Source organism: Pan troglodytes, chromosome 6, assembly GCF_028858775.2.
Source record: "Pan troglodytes isolate AG18354 chromosome 6, NHGRI_mPanTro3-v2.0_pri, whole genome shotgun sequence".
In the NCBI taxonomy this organism is placed as follows: Eukaryota; Metazoa; Chordata; class Mammalia; order Primates; family Hominidae; genus Pan; species Pan troglodytes.
Window position 1 is genome coordinate 7,418,181 of NC_072404.2, and position 19,486 is coordinate 7,437,666.

General features: G+C 65.5%; 1 protein-coding gene across 4 annotated transcripts in view; it reads right to left on the minus strand.

The window, feature by feature from the left end:
* Positions 1-370: 370 nt before the first annotated feature.
* INTS1 (integrator complex subunit 1) overlaps positions 371-19,486 on the minus strand; it is a 39,767-nt gene continuing 20,651 nt past the window's right edge. For 3 of the 4 annotated variants that reach the window (XM_063815147.1, XM_016956991.4, XM_016956990.3), the window contains 30 exons: positions 17,857-18,054; positions 17,417-17,546; positions 17,019-17,198; positions 16,726-16,875; positions 15,393-15,572; positions 15,201-15,305; positions 14,068-14,235; positions 13,859-13,970; positions 12,663-12,824; positions 11,601-11,747; positions 11,094-11,192; positions 10,543-10,667; positions 9,659-9,913; positions 8,946-9,105; positions 8,586-8,726; positions 7,975-8,158; positions 7,772-7,895; positions 7,033-7,157; positions 6,809-6,896; positions 6,510-6,736; positions 6,229-6,352; positions 4,988-5,121; positions 4,438-4,630; positions 3,836-3,963; positions 3,350-3,462; positions 2,581-2,694; positions 1,890-1,960; positions 1,451-1,542; positions 940-1,049; positions 371-787 (listed from right to left, as the gene is read on the minus strand). In XM_063815147.1, the coding sequence (XP_063671217.1) occupies positions 672-787; positions 940-1,049; positions 1,451-1,542; positions 1,890-1,960; positions 2,581-2,694; positions 3,350-3,462; positions 3,836-3,963; positions 4,438-4,630; positions 4,988-5,121; positions 6,229-6,352; positions 6,510-6,736; positions 6,809-6,896; positions 7,033-7,157; positions 7,772-7,895; positions 7,975-8,158; positions 8,586-8,726; positions 8,946-9,105; positions 9,659-9,913; positions 10,543-10,667; positions 11,094-11,192; positions 11,601-11,747; positions 12,663-12,824; positions 13,859-13,970; positions 14,068-14,235; positions 15,201-15,305; positions 15,393-15,572; positions 16,726-16,875; positions 17,019-17,198; positions 17,417-17,546; positions 17,857-18,054 (4,255 nt within the window). In that variant the 3' untranslated portion in view covers positions 371-671. Of the gene's footprint in view, positions 788-939; positions 1,050-1,316; positions 1,362-1,450; positions 1,543-1,889; positions 1,961-2,580; positions 2,695-3,349; positions 3,463-3,835; positions 3,964-4,437; positions 4,631-4,987; positions 5,122-6,228; positions 6,353-6,509; positions 6,737-6,808; positions 6,897-7,032; positions 7,158-7,771; positions 7,896-7,974; positions 8,159-8,585; positions 8,727-8,945; positions 9,106-9,658; positions 9,914-10,542; positions 10,668-11,093; positions 11,193-11,600; positions 11,748-12,662; positions 12,825-13,858; positions 13,971-14,067; positions 14,236-15,200; positions 15,306-15,392; positions 15,573-16,725; positions 16,876-17,018; positions 17,199-17,416; positions 17,547-17,856; positions 18,055-19,486 lie in introns of those variants that run through there. The other variant, XM_063815148.1, reaches the window with a different exon arrangement.

Consider the following 19,486-nt stretch of genomic DNA (forward strand, 5'->3'; position numbering starts at 1 on the left):
GCCTTGTTGATCCTTTTAGTGCAGGAGAGAGAGACCAGTCAGCTGGGCCAGTCCCCCACACAGCCTGACAAGGCTGGACTCACTCAACAGAGGCCGACCCTGTGGGCAGAGGACTCGAGGCCAGGCAGGGCCCAGGGCCGGCACTCGACAGGGAGACCATGACGCGGGGTGGGGGCGGCCAAGCGGGCAGCATCCCCCGACCCTCAACACCTGCGGGAACTGCTGGCCCAAGGGAGAGCCCAGCCTGGCCCTGGTCTCCACCACCCAGGACCCTGCTCAACTCCCTGCACTGTGGGGCTGGGAAGCCAAGGCCAGGGTCCTCGAGGCTCTCACTGGCCAGAAGGCGACACGGGACACCAGAGAGTACACAGACAGTTCAGGTCGTTTCATTCAAAACCAGCCCAGGCCATGCCCGGTGGGATCCGCCGCTCTGCGGCAGGGCTGTGGCCCAGAAGGTGAATGAGGGCTTGGTGGACGGCCCCTGATGCCGGCGGCCGGCCCGGAGCCACCCCAGGGCTCGGAGTATTGCTCCTGGGCCTGCCTGGCCTCAGGGCTCGGCGCCCTCACCTACTCGGACAGACCAGCAACGCCCACGCTTCCTGGGCTTTGCCTCAAGGATCCCCGGGGACGGGACGGGCCGGGGCTTGGGACGGGGGTCGGCTGCCACAGGCTCACATCACGGCCTCCATATGCAGGATCCTCAGGGCCTCGGAGATCTGCGCGCTGGGGTCCATCTGGCCGTACATGCCCACCAGGAAGGCCCGGTGCAGCAGCACAGCCGCGTGCTCTGTGGGGGAGACGGGGCCCTGCACGTCACGCTGGCCACAACATCCTGGCCGCAGTGACCAGACCTCGGGACTCCCAAGAGCCAGCCCTCGGGGGACGCGCCTCCGGCCTCCCCGAGGACTGCCAGGGCCCCGGGCGGGGGCCAGTCCTCACCTTGGCACAGGAGAGCGTACTCGGGCAGGTTCCGGAGGGCCGTCTGCACCACCTCAAAGTCCTGGCTGCCCAGGCAGTACATGAACGTGGGCAGGAAAGCGGCTGCAATGCTGAAAGACCCACGCACTTCAGTGGCAACCTCCGCCCTGTGCCCACGCCAGACCCCCACCCGACAGGGCGAGCTGAGCCACCTGGAAGCCTGGTCTGGCCACCAGGCGGGTCAAGCGGTGGCCTGGGTTAGCAGGGCCCAGCGGTGGCGGCGGGACAGAGGCCGGCGGTGGCCTCACCTGGGGCTGCTCTGCATGGAGCGCAGGGCCAGGCGGTGGCCTCACCTGGGGCTGCTCTGCATGGAGCGCAGGGCCAGGCGGTGGCCTCACCTGGGGCTGCTCTGCATGGAGCGCAGGGCCAGGCGGTGGCCTCACCTGGGGCTGCTCTGCATGGAGCGCAGGGCCAGGCGGTGGCCTCACCTGGGGCTGCTCTGCATGGAGCGCAGGGCCGGCGGTGGCCTCACCTGGGGCTGCTCTGCATGGAGCGCAGGGCCAGGCTGAAGGCAAGGTTGCGGCAACACTCCTCGGCCGAGCTCATCAGCCGCTGCAGGTTGGTCTGACCGGGGGGAAAGGTGGGAGGTGTGTGACCAGGGGGTCCAGCCCCCATCAAGGCCCCTTCACCTCTTGGTCTCGTGATGGTTGGCGGCAACGGCAGGGACCCTAGTCCCCTATCCAGAAGGCAGGACGCACGTGCCACTGGCCGGTCCCAGCCCGGGGCTGAAGGCGGGCCTGCTCTGGCGGTGGCTTGACTGTGAACACCCGGGCTGGGGCCCCCACCCGAAGCCCAGCCTCAGAGGACTCCCTGGGGCTCAGCGCGGGCACGCCATGTTGGGGTGGTGGCCCTGCTGGGGTTCCCCAAGGGAGTGCCTCCTCCCAGCTCTCCCTCAGCCCCATCCAGCTCACCGAGAAGAAGCTCAGGATCTCGGGTCTCCGCCGGGACATCTCGTCTATGTCACTCAGAACCTCCAGCAGATCTGACACAGAGAGAGGACCAGGCCAGAGCTGAAGGGCCCAGGCAGACCTCTGCCCACCCCACCCCAGCCACCCAGAGGGGGCAAGGCCCCGAGCACCACAGGACAGAAAGCACTGGAAAGCATGAGCCCAGTGACGCCCCGGGCAGTCACCTGCCCCCAAGCTCCACAAATGCCCGGCCCTGCCCCTACTAGTGGCCTCCAAGGAGAGGGGTTGACCCCTCACGGCAGCCCCATATCCAGGGTGCTCTTAGCACCAAGTGTCCCCACGGCCCGACTCCATCCGGGCCGCCCAGCCTTGGCTGTCCTCTGACGGCGGCCACCAGTCCTGCCCACCCGCTGGTCCTGCCCACCCGCCTGCTGTACCCCCACCACCTTAGGGGGCTCCCCTGCTTTTTGCTGTACCTGAAGCAGAGCAGCCACCTCCAGCTCCCCTGGGCCCCTGAGTTTCTAAGGCCCTCTCTGGGGGTGCTCCCCACTGTGAGGAACAGCCCACCCACCCACAGCCCAGCGTGGGCCAGACTCACGCCAAAGTCAGTGCCCAGATGGCTGCTGGCTGCTGCCCGCAGCCCCATGGGACCCAGGGCGCTGACCTGGCGTGGGTGAAGCAGGGCCTGACTCACCCTCCACCGTTTGGCCCCGGGAAAGCCGCTTCATGTAGGGGGCCATCTCGGCCGCGGTCAGAGGGGTGAACAGGGAGACGCTGACCAGGGGCAAGGAGCCGGCTGAGCTCTCCTCTGGAAGACAGTGGCAGTGCTGCAGGAGGGCGGGAGCGGCAGGACGTGCCACACAGAGGCACCAGGACCTGCCCTCCCGAGAGCACAGCGGCCACTGCCCAGGCTCCCAAGTTGCCCACACACAGCAGCGCTCCACAAATGGGGTGGAGCCAGGAGCCAGGAGCTGCCTTTGGATCCGGCGCATGCACCTCTGCGAGTCTCTCCCTGCTGGGTTTCTTGCAATGTGGGCCAGGACCCACTGGGCACAAGACAGGATGGCCCCTTGGGACCCGGGCCTGGCACTCTTCCGGCGGCACAGGAGAGACGTGCTGCGGTGCCGTGTCACCTCAGGCAGGGAAAAACCAAGGACAAGCCTTGCCCAGTAGGACCAGGGGAGGATTCCTGGGGAGGGACACCTCGGACAAGTGCTGGTGGATGGTGGATGTGCCAGGGGCGGGGCGATGTGCCGGGGGGCAGGTGTGCTGATGCTCTGTCAGGCACCAGTCAGTGCTTCGTCCCCTTGAGGTGGGCCAGGGGGAGCCAGCAAGGTCCTAGGCTCACACAGCCCCCATCGGGACGCCTCGGACGGCCCAGGGCTGGCTGTGCAGCTGGGAAAACCAGGCCCTGTAGGACTGTTCCGCAGCTGCTTCCAGCAGCCCCTGGCAGCCCCACTCACCCTCGCCCTCTTCGTCCAGGCCTCGGTCGGTCCTGTCGTCCCTGCTGGGCAGGCTGAGTCCTGCAAGGAGGGATTTCAGCATCACCAGGTCACTGTTGTCGAAGGACAGGTCACTGGGGAGAGAAGATGCTTTCACCTGGGAGGAAGACGCTGGCAGGCGGAAGGCTGGGTCAGGGGTCAAACTAGGGTGGCATGGGAGCGCGTGGACACAGGCATGCAGGAGAGGCCAGGACGCTCAGGGGGAGGGCCGGGCGGGGAAGCCACATGTGCGTGGAACGGGACAGAGAGCTGCAGGGGTGGGTTCAGACGGCTTCGGCACAGGGTGGGGCGGCCTCTGCGCCCTGGGATGAGCACCACGCTCAGCAGCCCTCCCCGGCCTCAGGAGCAGCATATCTGACACGACACGGCCTTCCCAGGAACATTCTCCAGACCCCGCTGGACCCTCGCCGGAGGCCCGAGGCTTCCCTGCAGCCCGTGGGCACTCACTGGAGCGGGTCGGCGTGCTTCTGCAGGAAGGAGATGGCTGCTGGGGCATTGTAGGTAATGTACTTATGGATGAACTGCACAAACTTGTTGATGAAGGCAGCCAGATGGCGGGAGGACTTCCTGTAATTCTGCAAAGCAAAAGCGGCACCCTCAAGCTGCTCTGCCCCACAGGGCCAAAACAGAGCCTGTGCTCCCATCTGCTCCCAGAGCCTCAGGGCATGGACCCCACAGCCAACGAGCCCCCTCTGCCAACCACTGGGGCGCCACAGGCCCAAGGGTGGCCGGCATGGCCCGTCAGGGTGTGGACATGGCTGTCTGGGGCATGTGCCCAGATGGATGAGGGACTCGAGGTAGCACAAGCGACACGCAGAGAACAGCACGGAGGGTCTGGGCTGGGCTTCTGAAGGACGTGGGCCCCCCAGGCACATGAGGGGCAGCAGCCAGGGGCTTCCCAGGGTGGGAGCTGGTCCCCAGGGCAGGTGGTCTGGCCTGGGCCCTGGCTGCAGAGGTCCTCCCAGTCCCTCCGCGGGTGAGTGAGGCAGGCCTGGGCCAGGGCGGAGGGAGTGGAAGGGAGCGCGAGGGCGGGCGGCGGGAGCACACACCAGCAGCAGGCGGATGAAGGACAGAAGGCAGTCCCACAGCGCCCCCTGGTGCTCGCTGCGGAACACGTGCGGCTGCAGCAGCTCCAGCAGGCCCAGCACGTGCAGGAAGCAGCTCAGGTGGTTCTGCTGCCGGAACTCCTGGAAGTTGAGGTGGGTGCGGCCGTGCAGGAGCGCCGCGATCATGGGCAGGTGCCTGCGGGCGCGGTGAGGGCCCAGTCAGCCCCGGCCGGCGGGCTCACCTGGCACACGTCCCCAGGAAGGCCCCACTGCCTGCCCCGGGAGCCAGACCCCGCGCTGCCCCCTAACACCACCCCCCTGCCCTAGGAGGTGGGGATGAGATCGCGCCTCTCTGAGGCCCACCCAGCTCCTCCCACCTGAGGCCCAGCTCAGGTCTCTGACTTCCCTCGGTCAACCTCAGCCCATGGGAACATGCTTTTTTTTGTTGTTTTTTGTTTGAAACGGAGTTTCGCTCTTGTTGCCCAGGCTGGAGAGCCGCAGACCCCCCTGGTTAAACCAGCGTCTGGCGAGGGCAGGGCTTCTGGGACAGCACCTGAGCAGCAGCAGCGGGTGCGCCACCGCCAGCTTCCGGCAGGCCATGCTGGCATCCGCCCCTCGGTTCTCCAACGCCCGGGAGTCGCTGGTGTCCGCAAGGAGCGTGATGAAGCGGTGGATGAGTCCGTCCAGCTGCAGGGAGGGGCGCTCTGAGGCTGGGGCCGCTGGCTCCCCTCACTTGCCCACCCACACTCAGCCTGGCCGCCAGCTGTGGCCGCGATCCACCGCGTGGCACGCCATGAGCAGAGGAACTGGCTCCTTACGGCTTCCATGAGCACCTCGGGAGGGCAGGCAGGCCACAGCCAGCCTCTGGGAAAACCCCACACACAGAATAAAAGCAAAGCTCCACACCAAATGATACAATGAGCGGGAAACAAGCCAAAACTACACATCGGCCAGGCAGGCGCGGTGGCTCACGCCTGTCATCCCAGCACTCTGAGGCCATGGCAGGAAGATCACCAGAGCCCAGGAGTTCAAGACTAGCCTGGGCAATGAGACCCCTCTCTATTTTCAAAAATACAAAAAGAGTAACTGGGTGTGGTGGCACGTGCCTGTGATCCCAGCTACTCGGGAGGCTGAGGTGGGAGGCTCACTTGAGCACAGGGGGTTGAGGCTGCAGTGAGCTATGATGGTACCGCTGCACTCCAGCCTTGGCAACAGACACCCTGCCTCAAAAACCCTCCACGAAACTGCACATCAAGTGTGATTTCAACGAATAAAATGACATATAAGTGAAAAAAACCACAAGCAGAAATGATTAGAAAAAGTCAGCTGCCCTCTGTGGTACCAGCAGAAGACAGGCTGCAGGTTCCGGCCTGTGGTGGGGAAGCGGGTACGGGAGGCCCAGCTCTCCCCACCAGGGTCACTGGAGAGGAACAGATGCAGCCGTTCACCAAGACCCGGGCACGAGTCCCCAGCAGCTGTCACTGCCCCAAACTGAACGTGACCCCACGTCCACCAGCAGGTGAACAGATAAACCAACGGCCGATCCACACAATGGCGGGCCACCCAGTGCCCACAACACCACGACTCTCCGGACTGTGCGAGCAGAGCACCCACAGGCTCCCTCGGTGTAAAACTCAACGCAGACAAACCCACAGGGCCACAGGGCGGCGCGGACCGGGAAGGGGCAAGAGGGGTAGCCGGCGATGGCCATGCACACTGTGGCCTCCGCCCTCCCTCCCTGCCCGGCCAGGGCACCTGGGACGGTGGCGGGGAGCGGCAGAGTTGTACCCTCACCTTGCAGACGCTGCTGCTGGCAGCCCCTTCGCTGTGCAGTAGGACCTCAGGCACGGGCACCCGCAGCTCCGGCCGCTGTAGGTAGAGCTGCAGGAGAAGGTCTCGGCAGCGCCTGCCCAGAACACTGGAAGAGGTGGAGCAGGGCTCACCAGGCGGATGGGGCCCCAGTGACAGGGGTGGGTGGACGGGACCAGGCGTGATGGGAACCCACTCAGGGCTGGACCTCGACCCCCTCCATGGCTCACTCCCAGGCAGCATCTGGGGCCGGGGGGCCTGAGCACCTGTCTCCCCACTGCTGGATGCAGCCTGACAGGTGCTCCGTCACCTTCCTGACACTCTCATCGTCCCCACGGCAGCAGCTGAGCAGCAGGGGCAGCCGGGCCTGGATGAGGCTGCAGGCAGCCGTGTCCCCGTCCTGGCTCCGTGTCTCCGCCTCGGCCAGGATCAGCTCCACCAGGCTGATGAGCTCCGGGCCCTGGACCCGCAGCACCAGCTCCTCCCGCCGCTTCTGTAACGGGTGCCTGCATCAGCCCCGGAGCACCACCCCCTCTCCCGGATGGGCCACCCTCCCAAGACCTGCCTGCGGGGTGCGCTGGTCCCGCCCCTGCCAGATGCGAGGAACGTGGATGCAGGCCCAGAGGAAGTCCAGAGAGGCAGAGGGGTCGAACCTGTGGGGAGGCAAAGGTTCCAGAGCACGAGGTATCTCGTCTCAGCATGGGAGATACCAGTCAGAGCCGGCGCTGGGAGATTTCTGGTGAAGGCCAGTATGCGCGCAGCCCAGGTTGGGGACAGGGAGGCGCCCACCTCTGCTCCCGGCTCTTGCCCAGCAGGACTCGGATGCACTGGTGCAGCGTGGGCCAGCTGGACTGATGCGTGAAGAGGGTCAGGAGGTAGGGACGGAACGAGGGCACCTGGGCCTGACCTTTGCCCTGGGGAGGGAGGAAGAAGCCCGGATGGCCTCACCTGGGCCAATGGCAGGCTCTGCTGAGGTCAGCTGACAGCTTCCCCAATGAGCCACTCAGAGAGCCGAGGCTTGGGGTGCTGCCGGTGACACCGGCCCCGTCATGTGGTGCTGGAGGGCCGCTCCTGGTGGCTGCGCTGCATCTCCCCGCCTCTTCCCACGGGAGCCATGCCGCAGAGCGGAGGTGCCCGGGGCTCCATGCAGCCTCCCTGGAGGTTGTGGGGAGCCCAGCACCTGCCCTCCCTTCTCCTGGCCACAGCCCCATTCCCTTTGGGAAGATGGAGGCCCCTACATGATCTACAGGGTTTGGCAGGGCCGACCCCACCCCATCCACCCACCCCATCCCCACATCTGGCTGGTCACAGTGCTGGTCCACAGGTGGCTGTGACCCTGGCCTGGGTTCTGCTAGGGCCATTGGAGGACCTACCCTTCCTCTGGGTTGCTACATGGACACATGGCCTGAGAGCAGGGGGGGTGCTGGGGCCCCTGCAAGGCTCGCCCAGGCCAAGGCTGCTGCACTTCAGGTGAGGAAGAGCCTTTACCCTGGGGTGGGTCCCCGTGCTGAAGCTGGGTGCCACTCACCTTCCTCCGGGAGAAGAGCAGCCTGAGCTGCAGGTCGGGGCAGCTGCTGACCACCTCGGGGTCCAGCATCTCCAGCCAGTCCACTAGGAGGCCTGACGAGGGCCCCAGCCGCACAGCCTCCAGGCTGCAGGGAGAAGGTGGCTCAGCGAAGGGCTGGTGCCACCCGCCTGCCCACCCTGGCCGTGTGCAGCACCCCAGCTCACCTGCCGCCATCCGCACCCGGCTTCCCCCCCGCCAGGGGCTCCTCCTCCTGCAGCAGCAGGGAGCTCACCACCACAACGGGCTTACAGGCTGGAAACGGGGAGGCAGCATCCGCAGTGGCAGAGAAGAGTGCAGTCAGCAGCTCCTCCAGGTGGGGGGACCTCACCTCGATCAGCCCCCGGAGGACTGCGCAAGGGACAAAGAGACATGTGGGTCACTCCCAGGTCGGATGGGGGCCGCTGAGTGGGTGTGGGCTAGCCAGGGTGGGGTGTGGGGTGAGCACGTGTGGGACACAAGAGCAGAGCCCAGCTGGGGCCAGAGTGCGGCCGGGGCCGGAGAGGAGAGTGCGGCCGGGGCCGGAGAGGAGAGTGCGGCTGGGGCTGGGGCTCACTTTGCTGGGTGCAGCAGTGATCGGGGGCCCCCCAAGAAGGAAGCTCCAACTCATTCTCAAGAGGCCCCGCCCTGAGCCATCTGGGAGGGGACCTCTGTGGGCACTTTCCGGGGACAGTGCTGAGCAGACACTGTCCGTCCCCCACTGGGCAGCAAGAAGGAGCCTCAGGTTTGGGTCTTCCCAGGGCCCCCGTGGCCCAAGAGGACGGTGCCAGGAAGGTACCTTTGCTGATCAGCTCCGGTTCCACGCTGCACTGCTCCCCAGACCTCAGGGTGGCGATGACGGCACGGACGGTGGAGCTGACCACCTCCAGGTCCTGACGGAAGGCCAGGGCCTCGGCCAGGCGCAGGAGCCCCCCTCGCACTGTGGGAGGTCTGTGTGAGTGCCCTGTGGCTCCAGCCCTCACCCCATCGGTGTACCCCATCCAGGGAGGCCCCACGGTGGAAGGGCTCCCCTGGGCCCACGCGGGTACCCACCCCCCAAGCCACTGTCCAGGCCTCGGGGTGCCAGGCAGCTTGGCCACTCTGGGTGAGCCCCCGTCCAGTGCCCCCCAGCCGTCTGCCAGCCCGGCACGGTCCTCACCATCGCTGAGCCTGCGCCCGGCTGAGGCCTGGCTGGCAAGCATCCTGAGCTGTGCCCGCAGGGGCCCGCCCTCCACGCCAGGGCTGTCCAGCCACTGCAGCATCTGCAGGAGCACCTTCAGGAAGAGCGAGGAGAAGCCGGTGTCCTGTGGCACACAGCGCTGCGGGGACAAAGTAGCACGTGGCTACCCTGGCAGAGGACACACGGGGACCCGGCACCCGAGGCCCAGAGCAGGGCCCATGAGGCTGCTGAGACCTGCTGCGACCGGCACTTGGAGCCTGGGCCAACCTCATCCCGCCTCCTGTCTGAAACGGTGCCTCCCCTGCACGGGCCCAGACGACCTCACAGAGACCCTTTCAAAACCCCCCAGCTGGTGAGGGCTCCCACGCGGTTCAAAGGAAAAAATAAACACAGACACACAAGTAAAACACAGTCCTAGGTACCAGCAGATAGGGAAAGCAAGGCAGGAGCGCCGAGCCTGGGTGGTGCGAACAGGCGGACGCCGCACCGCCCCCACCTCCCGTCCCGGGGGAATGTTCACTGGAAAAAGGGGACCCTGCCGCCACTCCCTGGGGCACTGTCCTTTCTCACTTAGAAACTGAGACCCAAGACCCACAGAGGAGCAGTCACAGGACACCCAGGCCGTCCTGCGGGAGGCAGAGCCCTCACTGCCCTCCTCCCTCCTCCCCCTCAAGAGGCCCATGCCCGGGTACCTGGTACTGGCAGAGCTGGCGCAGCAGCGGGCAGGCCAGGAAGTGGCTGCGGTGCATGGACATCACCAGGGCACCGCCGTGTGGGGAGCTGAGCAGGGTGGCGAGGGCCTGCAGGACACGCACCGTGATGCCCGGCACCTCGGGGCTGCCCTGGACGACGCGGGCCAGCTCCTGGCCCAGGGCCTGCTGCAGGGCGAGGGCCACGGGGCGGGGACTGGAGCTCTGCCACCGAGGGTCCGGGCTGAGCGGGAAAATCTGGAACGGGGAAGGCCAGTGTCAGGAGGAAGCCGAGGAGGAGGAGGAGCGCAGCGGAGAGGCTAAGCGCCCGGTGCAGCTCCGTGCCAGAACCGCGTCCCATCATGTCCCTGTTCATTCGTAGCCCCCACCTTGTGGCCTGAGGGGCCCAGGGCCCTTGAGACCTGTGATGGGAAGCGGTGAGGGACCCCAACACCCAGGAGCTGCCCCAGAGAACAAAGGCGTCCAGAGCCTGCCCAGGGACCACCAGGCTCTCCATCAGGAGGTGGTGAGGCCTGCAGGATCCCTGGCTCCAACAGCCAGACCTCAGGCGAGACCTGCAACCTCAGCTTCTGCACACATCAAACCGGGTGCCCCGCGCAGAGGGGTGTGCAAGGATGGCAGGGAGGATGCAGGGCGACCCCCTTCCCCATTGTTGGCCCAGCCTCCATCTGAGAGCATGGGGGTGTTACGTGAAAGCAGCGTGCCAGGGTCAGGTGGTCACGTGTGTAAAGGCCACTGTGCGTGTGCAGCGTGCCAAGGTCAGGCGGTCACACGTGTAAAGGCCGCTGTGCGTGCGAGGCGGCAGGGGAGGCTGCACACAGGAAGAGGGGCTGCAGGTGGAGACCCACATGCAGCAGCATCGCTACCTGGAGGAACATGCCAGCCAGGTCGTCCTCAGGGCCCAGCACCCGGAGCTGGGTCCCCACCCGAATCCGGCCCTGGCCTATGGGCTGCTCTGGGCTGCTCTTTGGTTTGGGTGCCTCTGTGCTGTCTGCAGAGACAGGAAACTGTCAGTGGCTGGACACTTTCTGACCTGCTTCCAGCGGTGGGAACTGTACAAGCCATGGCGAGTCCTGCCCGGGGACTGTCACCCAGGAGGACGAGCTCAGACCTGGGCGCTGTGCTCCCCAAGGACCCCAGGTCTCGCTCAGGTCCACAGGGATCTCAAGACTCTGAACAGGAACCTGCATGCTGGCCAGAGGCAAACGCTGCCCAAAGACAGGCTGAGAGTTTCTGTGGGGGCCCCTCTCAGGTGGCATCAGCAAGTGTGCACTGCCCTGTGTGGCTGTGCAGGCCCCGTCCCCCTCCCCAGGCTGGGTCTCTGTGGTGGCCCCACCCCTCCCCAGGCTGGGTCTCTGTGCTGGCCCCACCCCTCCCCAGGCTGGGTCTCTGTGCTGGCCCCACCCCTCCCCAGTACCTCGGCGGGGCGGCAGGGAGGCTGTGAGCAAGGAGTGGAAAGTCTGGCCTCCGGAGGCGCCTCGCTCATGCTGGACCTCCACCAGGTGGGCCATGTAATCTGCAAACCGTAGCAGGGTCACACCTGGGCGCGGCCAGGGGCCAGGGAGCAGGTCCTTCCCTCTCCACAGAAACCAGAGTTGGAGATGCCCCCACAGTCACCAGCACTTCCCAAGGACTTCAGAAGCTGGGTGAGCTCAGTCAGCACTGAGGCCCCAACAGCTCCCTCCAAGCTCAAAACACGGCCCTAGGGGGTGCCTGGCCCCAGGGTTGGGGCAGGCCCAGGCCTCGGGTCCCTCCTGACTGTGCCAGCCTCACCAACCCACAGCTCTAAGCCTGCCCTCGAGTGCCACCCACACCCACCCGACCTCGGATCACCCACCCGCTCGCACCCAGGCCCCAAAAGCCTGGCCGGGCTGGGGCTCGGTCAGCGTGTGTGAACCCACTCCGCAGGTCCCTGGCATCTTACTCTTGTCCATGATGTTCTGCTCCAGAGTCTGGGGGTCGTGGGCCACTGCCTGGTCCAGGAACTGGAGGAGTTTGCTCATGCTGGACACGGGGATGCCAAACGACTGCACAAACAGCAGCAGCTGCTGCGGCTCCAGGTCCTGCAGGGCTGAGGGTGCACGCGCTCCGTAACGCCACCCGAAACCCGGGCAATGCGCACTCGGGACCCCACCCGAGACCTGGGGCTGCCTGTGCGCAGTGACCCCACCCACCTGAGACCCTGGGCCACGTGGGCTCGGTGACCCCACCCAAGACCTGGGGCAGTGCACACTCGGCAGCCCCACCTGAGACCTGGGGCCGCACAAGGGGGCAGCGTGTCGGGACCACCTTGCACCCTGGATGGCAGCTGTGTGGGCCCCATCCCCAGGGGTGGGTGGGCGCTCCAGAGGGCCTCTGGTGGCACGGCGCAGTACACTTCCCAAGCTGCACACAGGCTGCTGTGACTATCTCCTCTCAGTGCTCAGGGCGCTCTTGCCCCGAAGCCATCGGTGGCTTCCGGGGGCACACAACAGCCTAGACCCCTTGGCAGTCATGGGTTTCCAGAGCCAGCCCCACTCACTCACCAAGCTGCCCCCCATGTCTCCTCACTGTGAGCAGGCACCAGCCCTACTGACCTACGTGGGCCCAGGCCCCTTGCTCAGTCCTTGCTGGGGTCCCCAGCTGCAGCTCCAACCCCCAAATCCTTCAGGGACCCACCCAGAGGCCCCACCACTTCCCCTCCTCCTCTCCAACCCCAGGAGAGGGTTTCTCTTTTTTCCATCCAGGACCTGTTTCTCACTCTAGACCCCTGAGCCTGACAGTAAGACCCTCTCGGATGGGGCCAGCACAGGCTGCCCTAGGTCTCCTCCCAGGGTCCAGCACAGCCTGCTGTGGCCCGGACATATGGTCTGCAGGATCCCCTGAGGCTACCCGGCCAGTCTTCTCCTCTGCCACAGCCGGAGGCTGCCCAGGCCCACAAGGAGCAGGCAAGGGGCCCGGGACCCCTGAGTCAGCAGCCCCCGCCCGAGCCCAGCCTGGGCCGTACCGGCGTCCACCAGGCGGAGCACCTCAGAACGGATCATGCGCAGCTTCAGCCAGTCAGGAAGCAGCAGCGCCTCCTCCGACGTGTCCACCAGGAAGGCGGTGGGCAGTGGCTTCTCCTCCGGAAACCAGATGTCCAGCAGCGCCTGGAACTCGCTGTCGTCAGCTTCAGGAAGGACAACGGGTGAGCCGCCTTCAGACCCGCTGGAGCCCAGCCCCAAGCACCACTGGTGCCAAGGCTAGAGGCACCTCCTCTCCCGAGGGGGAAACTGAGACTTGGGAGGAGCACAGGGCTCCCATGCTAGGTGAGCACTTGCTATGTGCGGACGCTTTGCATAGGTGCACGCATTTGATCCTCACAGATGCCGCAGGAAGGCAAGCAGCATCACTGCCATTTTGTTGTGGCCAAGGGGACGTGTGCGTGTCCCTGTCCAGCCCCTGCCCTCGGGGCTTTGCTTGGCTGAACCAGGTCCCATCCAGCTCTCTGGTTCCACAAAGCCACTGGGAAACCCCACAGGCCCAGGCCCACACAGGGCCAGCTTCCCTGGCTGCCCTTCCCAGGGGCAACGCCTGTGACTGCATCTGCCTCCCAACAGGGGTCACCACCCACCCACGTCCACCCGAACCCCAGCATGAGGGTTCCGCCCCCTTCCCCCACTGACAGACACAACGGGGTGAACGCGGGAGCAGTTCCTGGTGTCAGCCAGGAGTAAAGGGGAAGGCTGCGGCCGCAGAGGGCACAGCTGGGTAGGCGCCGGGTTCCAGACACTGCGCTGGCCAGAGTGTCCTCAGGGTCACTCGCCTGGGCCCCGGGGAGAGGACCCACTTGCCTGGCAGCCTCATGTCGCACCTCCACACGGTGAAATCCCGAGTTTGCCGCCTCCCAGGCACCGCAGGCCTGCACGGTTAGGCTGGGGCAGTGAGGACTCTGACCCCAGGCTGTACCAGGCCCTCCAGCTCAGGGCTCTACAGGCTGGGAGGTCCCACCACGTGGGGATCTCCCACACGTCCACCAAGTGCTCAGAGACACGCGGGAGGGACTGCAGCCTCCTCTTTAGGAGAGAAGCCAGGACACAGGGTGGAAGGGCTGGGGGGCTTCCCGCCCAGAAGCAAGGCAAGGACGCGGAAGCCGCTGGGTGTGGTCAGGGCCGTGGCCCGCCTGGCACGAAGCTGCCCCTCCCGGGGCCTGTGGCGGCTCACCTCGCGGCGGGCCCAGCGTCAGCAGGATCACCATGGCATGGACCACGAGGATGTGCATGGTGGCTGTCTCCCCACTGCTCCAGCGTAGGAAGACCTGGTCCTGAGACTCCGACTGTGGGAAAGGAGGTGGAGTCGGGCCGTAAGGTTCAGGGACCCTGAGCCAGCGCCGAGGGTACCCAGCCGGCACCGAGCGTGCCGTGCGCCCTCACCCAGCTGTAGACCTCCTCGCCCTCCTTGCTCTGCCGCATGCGCCTCACGTAGCGTGAGAAGATGGACAGCAGAGCGCTCAGCACGGCGTCCGACGCGGCACTCGGGGAGAGCTTCGAGAAGAGGTGGGACATGATGGTGGAGCGCTCCACGACCAGCCGGGCCACGTCCTGGTGTGTGGACAGGGGGGCGTCAGAGGCTCCGAGACAGCTCTGCTCTCCAGCCAGCTGGGGCGGCCTCGTCGCAGGCACGCTCTCACTGGGATCTTAATAAGCAGGGCCTGCGGCACCGCAGACCCTCACTCAGCCGCAGGCCGCCAGGGGAGACGACCAGAGCTGGGTCGGACTCTCCAGAGGGGAGGGAGGACACGACTCTCACAGCCAGGGACAATGACCAGGCCCTGAAAGCGGACGCTGCTGCCCTCTGCCCAGCGGCCACCATCTGTTCACCTATCGCTCATTCCCTGAGGACTCGGGCCACCAACTTTCACTAGGTCACAGCGCACGTTGTGGACAAGAGAACCGTGGTGCAAAGTGAGAAGAAGCCCAGCACAGAAGGACAGCACCCAGGAGAGAAGATGGGAGTCAGCGCCACACATGTGAGCCCGAGATGCTGAGGACAGCGGGCAGGTGCCCAGCGACCTGGGCCCACAGCCCAAACCCTCCTGGCGTCGGGGAGAGGGCTGATGGCTCAGATTCCACCCTGCTGTGAACAAGGCACCCTCATCCCCATGGCTTCGCATCCTCAGGGTCTGGGTAGAAAGGCTCCAGGGAGTGAGTGGTGACTAAGGAACGGACACAGGTGGCCACGGGGTCATAGAGGCCCCAGCACAGCAGCCGTGATGGCCCTCCCACCCTCAATGCCTCCCTGCCGCCCAACAAGCCGCCCGCCCAGGGCACTGCACCCCTGGCCCCTTACCCTCCCCAGGGCAGGGTCTCTGTGCTGACCCCGTCCCCTCCCCAGGGCCACACTGCTGGCTGGCCCCGTCCCCTCCCCAGCTCCACACTGCTGGCTGGCCCCATCCCCTCCGCAGGGCCACACTGCCGGCTGGCCCCGTCCGCTCCCCAGCTCCACACTGCTGGCTGGCCCCGTCCCCTCCCCAGGGCCACACTGCTGGCTGACCCTGCTGCCTCACCAGGGCCAGGTCGCTGTGCTGGGCCTGCTCCTCCACAGGCGTGTGCTGGGACAAGTAGATCAGGTAGGCGCTGATGGTCTGGGGATCAGTCTCCATGTGTATTGCCTGGAGGGGAGGGTGGTCTGAGCGGCAACAGGGCAGGGCTGTGGCCCTCTCATCCTTCCCTGCCGCGGCCCCGGTCAGCGCCCTCACCTGCTGCAGGGCCAGGGCTGTGGTGCTCCTGACGCTGTCGAACAGAGGCAGGCGGGGCAGGTCCCGCAGCAGCCACTGATAGCCCTGCAGCACATCTGTGTCCCCCGCATCCTCCTCCATGGGGGGCTCCTTCTCCTCCCCGTCCCGCAGGCTGCCCTCCGAAAGCACCAGCGACAAACCCTGTGGCAGACACGCATGTGCTGGGCCAGCTTTCGGCAGCGCAGGCAGGGTCTCGCCCTGGCCCCGGGAGCACACGCATGGTGCCCTCAGAGCCCCGAGGAGAATGTGGCGCTTGCTTCCCACGGGAGAGGCCGCAGATATAAGGGAAAAACGAGACTGAGCTCTTTCTGTTAAATGCTTCTGTTCAAGTTCCTGAAGCCACTCTGGACCCTCCCGTCACCAGCAAGAAAGGAACACCGGGCAGGCGGCAGGGTCCACCTTCACGTTTCACTAGCGCGTCCTTCCTACGCAGGGAAGGAACTTAAAATACAGTTGGGGTGAACTGAACACTCATTTGATTTTTACTTTTCCTTTTTAAGACAGGGTCTCATTCTGTTGCCTAGGCTGGAGTGCAGTGGTGTGATCACAGCTCACTGCAGCCTCAAGTGATTCTCCCATCTCAGCCTCCCAAGTGGCTGGGACCACAGGTGCATGCTGCCATACCCAGCTCATTTTTCTCATCTTTTATTTTTTGTAGAGATGGGTATCATTATGTTGCCCAGGCTGGTCTCAAACTCCTGGGCTCAAGTGATCCTCCTGCCTCAGCTTCCCAAGTAGCTGGGAACAGAGGCACACACCACCACACCCGGCTAATTTTTTCAGTTTTTGTAGAGAGGGGATCTTCCTGTGTGGCCCAGGCTGGTCTCAAACTCCTGGACTCAAGTGATGCTCCCACCTCGGCCTCCCAAAGTGCCGGGATGACAAGAGCAAGCCACTGCGCCAGGCCTACTCATTTTACTTCTTTATTTTTCATTTATTTATTTATTTTTTTTGAGATGGAGTTTCACTCTTGTTGCCCAGGCTGGAGTACAATGGCACAATCTTGGCTCACCTCAACCTCCGCCTCCCAGGTACAAGCGAGTCTCCTGCCTCAGCCTCCAGAGTACCTGGGATTACAGGCCCCCTCCACCACGCCCAGCTAATTTTTTCTATTTTTAATAGAGACGGGGTTTCACCATGTTGGCCAGGCTGGTCTCCAACTCCTGACCTCAGGTAATCTGCCTGCCTTGGCCTCCCAAAGTGCTGGGATGACAGGCGTGAGCCACCGTGCCCGGTCCCCAGCCTACTCATTTTAAACATGAAGAGCGTGCGCAGAAAGACCCGCCCACCTCACCTTCATGGCCAGCACGCGGGAGGCCACCTGGGAGGAGCCGAGGCGCCGCAGGAAGTAGTCCAGCACCTCACACGTGGTCTGCTCATCAGCCTTCGGGCCCAGTAGCAGGTCCTGCAGGCGGCCCAGCAGCTGCCGCTGCTTCTGCTGCCTCTGCAGGGAGGAAGGGGCTCTCAGGGGTGCAGGTGACAGGCCAGGCGGGTAGGACGTGGGGTGCGCGGCTGGTGGGCTCAGGCATGGGTTGCCCTGACGGGTGCGGGGTGAGAGGCGGGGGCTGAGGGGTGGGCGGCCCTGACCTGCCGCTTCTTGGCCTTCTGCTCCTTGCTCTCGCCCTCGTCCTCCTCCTCCCCGGAAGCAGCATCGTCCACAGCATCGTGCAGCAGGAACTCGCACAGACACTGCACGGGCAGCACGTCCAGGGAGCCCTCGCTGGACTGTACCAGGTCCGCCAGCCAGGGCATGGACTGCGAGGACGCCTGGGCAGGCGACAGTGGCGGCCGCTCAGCACCTTCCAGGCCCAACACCTGCCGCCAGCCCCCCGGGTGACCGCGGAGCCGGAAAGGGCGACACGCAGCAGCCAGCTCATGGGCCCCGCATCCAGGTGTGTCCTGCCCTCTTCTGGCCACCAAGGCCTCCAGAAGGTTCCAGGCCTCCTAAGACCACCATCTCTACCTCCTGGAGCCTCGGCACTCACCTGCCGCTGGATGATGTGCAGGAGGAAGTCAGGGTTTCGGCTGCGGCACAAGAGGTGCCCGAGGCGGAGGGACTGGTTGAGGCTTTTCACTTGATCCAGGATGTGAGGGGGAGGCCTCCGGGGGGGCCCCCTGAGGGTCACAGGGGACACGGTGCGTCAGCACGCCCTGAGCGGGTCACCCCCAGAACCCCTCCTCCTCCCATCCCTGCTTCGAGGGGCGGCCGACAGCCCGAGACGGGCAACCCGTCCTGACCTGGGATGTCCCCAAGGCCTGGCCCCACAGCAGTAAGCCAGGGACGTGGGGACGGGGCTCCACGGGCCTTTCAGGGTCTGCCGCAGTGCGGTCGGCTCCGCCTGCTCCTTCAGCCTCTGTCCCACCCACACCAACCACCCACAGGTCCCGACGGCAGGCGCGGGGCGGGGCTGTGCGGGCTGCGTACTGGGGGTCCAGGCTGGTGAGCTGCGACAGGAGGAGGCTGCTGCTCTCAGTGATGGTCTGCTTGGTGGACGCGGCCGCCAGGTGCCCCTCGAAGGCCAGGATCTCCTGCTTCTCCCGCTGGGCGGTCTGCAGCTCACGGTTCAGCATCTCCGTCCGGGTCTCCTCATCCGTCAGGGTGCACGGCGGGTAGGAGTAGTTGCTAGGGCCAGACGGGGGAGCTTGTCACCCTGCCCCCCATGAAGGGCTCACTCCCAGTGGGCCACGCTCAGGGTCAAGGAGGGTAAAACCCCTATGGCTGCTGCTGCTGCCTCTGCTGCACAGCAGTCAGGAGCACAGGGCGCCCGGTAACATCTATGGGGCTGTCAGAGCCGAGAAGAGAAGCCGCAGCGCTGCCCAGAGGCGCGGTCCAGCCACTGCCTCGTCCTCCGCAGGCTGCACGCCTGCCCTCACCAGAGCCAAGGCCAGCGGTGTCAGAACCTGGCCTCCTCCCAGGCCACCTCCCCTTCCACGCCACCTACGCTGGGAGCACAGCCTAGTTTGACAGCCATGCAGGCTCCGCCCGCCCCATCCAGGGACAGACCTGCAGGGCAGGGACTCTCTTGCCTACAGAGGCACACGTGGCTTTGGCGTGTTCCAAAACCCAGCTCCCCATGGCTGCTCTAATCTGAGCTCTGTCCCCAGGGCCCCAAAGTCAGTCTGCTCCTTCAGAGGTGGGGGGAAGCAGCTGTGCCTCCCACCTCAGGACACACACGCACCCACTCCCCACAACACACAGGCAGACACACACCCAGTTCCCACAAAACCATGGGCAAACACATGCCCAGTCCTCACAGTGCAACAGCCCCACACGTACCCGATCCCAACGCCACACACACACACCTGGTCCCCACAATACCAGGGCCACACACACTCCCCGTCCCTATGATGCCACAGCCTCGGGCGCCCCTTCACCTTGGCCACTGCCCTTGGTGTGGTGCCCTCACTGGTGAGATAGTATGCTGGCCCCAGAGCTCATCGGCCCTCGCCCTGTGTGGGCACCAATGCTGCCAGGCACAGCTGGTGGTGAGCCCTGGGCGTCTCCTAGGCAGGCTGTGCCGACTCTCGTCCCACCTGCACTGAACTGTCCTTGAGGCTCACCCACTGCTGATCCCACGCAGGGTCACACCTGGCCCACTGGCCAGTGTTAAAGCCCACCTGGCCCACTGGGCCTGGCTCTATCCTGTCTAACCCATCTCTGGCCGGATTCTCTTGCCACGTCCTCCAGCGTCACACCACCCCCAGCCCGCCCGGTCCCCACTCCTGTCGGCAGCATAAGCGTTGCCCAGGAGAGCTGGGGGTGCCTGCGGACCTCCCTGCTGGCCTCCGTGATGCCGCCTCAATCCACACCCCCTCTCCCGGCAAGGGAAAGAGAAGAGAACAAAGTGCAGCAGGCTTAGATCCAGAAGGTCAGGTCCATGAGTCAACAGGAGATGCTAAGATGCTGATGCAGCACGACCCAGGAGACAGCAGGGAACACAGCCCCAGCGGAACAAGACCAGGCCCTGCTCCCCATCCCGGGCCGGCCGAGGGGACGTGCACACTCACTTCAGGCCCTGCTCCCCATCCCGGGCCCGCCAAAGGGACGTGCACAC